Source organism: Oncorhynchus mykiss, chromosome 25, assembly GCF_013265735.2.
Source record: "Oncorhynchus mykiss isolate Arlee chromosome 25, USDA_OmykA_1.1, whole genome shotgun sequence".
Taxonomy (NCBI): domain Eukaryota; kingdom Metazoa; phylum Chordata; class Actinopteri; order Salmoniformes; family Salmonidae; genus Oncorhynchus; species Oncorhynchus mykiss.
The window spans coordinates 43,577,592-43,580,752 of NC_048589.1; the positions used below are offsets into that span (position 1 = coordinate 43,577,592).

Genomic DNA, 3,161 nt, shown 5'->3' on the forward strand with positions numbered 1-3,161 from the left:
CAGGCTTCACAAAATCACAAATAGTGATCAAATAAATCACTTACCTTTGAAGATCTTCCTCTTTTGCAATCCCAAGGGTCCCAGCTACAACCTGAGTGGTTTGTTTTGTTCGATAAAATCCATCTTTATATCCCAAAAAGTAAGTTTAGTTGGCACCATTGATTTCAGTAATGCTCAACAGACAGACAAAGGAGTCCAAAAAGCAACCACGAAAATTTGTCCAAACAAGTCAAACAATGTTTTTATTTATCTATCTAAAATGTTAATAAACTAAAACACGGAAAGAAGTATGTTCAATAGGAAAGGCAAATTCATACGTGCTGCTCACACGCCAAAAGACTGATTTATTGAAATTCAGGAAACTAGACCCGAGCCCAGAGAGGTTTTAAGTTGTTGCACAGAACAAAATGTATAAGATCTGCAAAGCCTTTGTTAACTTCAGACCTTATATATATATATATATCCCAAAACCCCATTATTTTCCCCCTTAATTTCTGCCATAGCAATGGTCAACAAACCAGAGGTAGAAAATGCTGACTCATTTCCATCTCTTAGTACTACAAGCTGGCGAGCTCTATAGGATAGAATATAATCTGTAAAGAGCTGATGGTCTCATCATGGACTGTAGGGGGACCTCTAACTTTAATAATGTGAATGTCTCTACAGTCTGAACCACTAATTAGCATGATGTATTCTGATCATCAGTCCCTCCCACTTCACTGACATGTTGAATATGGTGGAACCTGCCGTGGTCTACTGATTGTCATCTATTCATCTATGTGACACTCCTCTTGTTTTATATACATTGATACCAGACTCTTTCCAGCACTCTCACATATAACGTGATCAAACATGTTCACATTTCTCTTCTCTGTTACTGTCTCACTGCTCTGTGCTGCAGGTACAGTTTCATAATGTTTCATTTATTTAACCAGGAAAGTTAAGAACAAAATTCTTATTTACAATGAAGGACTTCTCTAGTTATATATATTGATGTTTCCAAGCATATGTTCCTGAGTCTTGATGTATTAAGGTCTAACTGTACCTAACTCTATTGATTTCATTCTCACTGTGTCCTTACAGGTCTTGTTGAGGGGAGTGAAGTCACTCAGATACCCACCATACTCTGGAAACTGAAAGAAAGTGATGCTCAGATGAACTGCAGTCACACTAAGGGAGCTACCTACACCCAGATGTACTGGTACAGACAGCTTCCAGGAGAGGGAATGAAGCAGGTAGTTTACACAAGTAGTTACAGCGATCCAGAATATGGAGACTTCAGGGAAGACAAATATCCAACTGTTAAGGCTGTAGCTGAGAGTGGATCTTTCACAGTGAAGAAGTTGGAGGCAGGAGACAGTGGAATGTACTTCTGTGCTGTGAGTCAACACAGTGATACAGACAACAAGTACAGCTGCACAAAAACCCCAGTATTTCAACAGGATGTAACATAATATGTAAAGAGATGGTCTCATCACATACTGTAGGGGGACCTCTAACTCTAGTTCTTCTAATGTCTGATGGTCTCATCACATACTGTAGGGGGACCTCTAACTCTAGTTCTTCTAATGTCTGATGGTCTCATCACATACTGTAGGGGGACCTCTAACTCTAGTTCTTCTAATGTCTGATGGTCTCATCACATACTGTAGGGGGACCTCTAACTCTAGTTCTTCTAATGTCTGATGGTCTCATCACATACTGTAGGGGGACCTCTAACTCTAGTTCTTCTAATGTCTGATGGTCTCATCACATACTGTAGGGGGACCTCTAACTCTAGTTCTTCTAATGTCTGATGGTCTCATCACATACTGTAGGGGGACCTCTAACTCTAGTTCTTCTAATGTCTGATGGTCTCATCACATACTGTAGGGGACCTCTAACTCTAGTTCTTCTAATGTCTGATGGTCTCATCACATACTGTAGGGGACCTCTAACTCTAGTTCTTCTAATGTCTGATGGTCTCATCACATACTGTAGGGGGACCTCTAACTCTAGTTCTTCTAATGTCTGATGGTCTCATCACATACTGTAGGGGGACCTCTAACTCTAGTTCTTCTAATGTCTGATGGTCTCATCACATACTGTAGGGGGACCTCTAACTCTAGTTCTTCTAATGTCTGATGGTCTCATCACATACTGTAGGGGGACCTCTAACTCTAGTTCTTCTAATGTCTGATGGTCTCCTCACATACTGTAGGGGGACCTCTAACTCTAGTTCTTCTAATGTCTGATGGTCTCATCACATACTGTAGGGGGACCTCTAACTCTAGTTCTTCTAATGTCTGATGGTCTCATCACATACTGTAGGGGGACCTCTAACTCTAGTTGTTCTAATGTCTGATGGGTTCATTGTCATGATCATGTAATCAGTCATGTTCACAGTGAGGTCCTATGAGCAAGCTTTACAGTACAGGCTTCCTGACACTCCCTCTAACACTGTCACTATCCACCACCCTGAAGGAAACATGCTACTACAACAGCCAATCTCCTTTCACCTCAGAGCTTCATCCAGGAGACACTCATATCAAATCATCATCGTCTTCCTCAGCATATTCATCATCTTCATCATTATCTTTTTCTTCATCATGATGTTCAGAGTTCTGATTCACCTGGCAGCTCTACCACTCTGGGTGACAGGTATTACATCACTTAAGATGAGAAGCCTAACGATACTACGAATGTCATCAACCTGAATAAAATATCCTTTCTCTTGCTCCATATTTCTCACCTTCTCTCCTCTCTCCGTCTCTTCTCTCTTTCTCTGTCACCTTCTCTCCCCTCTCTCTCCCTCCCTCGCTATGTCCACAGGGCAGTTGTTTAGCAGCATGCTTCATCAGAGGCCTGTGGCACAAACAGAAGGTCCTGAAGGAGACGTTTAACTCACCTGCAGCCATACGATCCCTAACTACTGCGTGATACTCTGGTACAAACAGTCAGCAGGAGACACTGCTATAAAACTCATTGGTTATGCAAATTACAAGTCAATAACCATGGAGAAATCATTTGAAAAGCACTTCAATGTGAGTGGAGACGGTGGGAAAGAGGCTTATCTTCATCTAGTGAGTCTGAGAGGACCTGAACACAGTGCAGTTTATTACTGTGCAGCCAGCCAACACAGTTATGTAGCCTTCCTCCTGTTCTCTACTAAAACCCTGTCT

General features: G+C 41.6%; 1 gene segment (V, D, J or C); it reads left to right on the forward strand.

Moving 5' to 3' along the window:
- The first annotated feature begins 703 nt into the window (after positions 1-703).
- Positions 704-1,546, forward strand: LOC118944341. The segment is given in 2 exon segments: positions 704-901; positions 1,084-1,546. Coding segments are annotated over 2 exon segments (420 nt in total).
- The last annotated feature ends 1,615 nt before the right edge of the window (positions 1,547-3,161 follow it).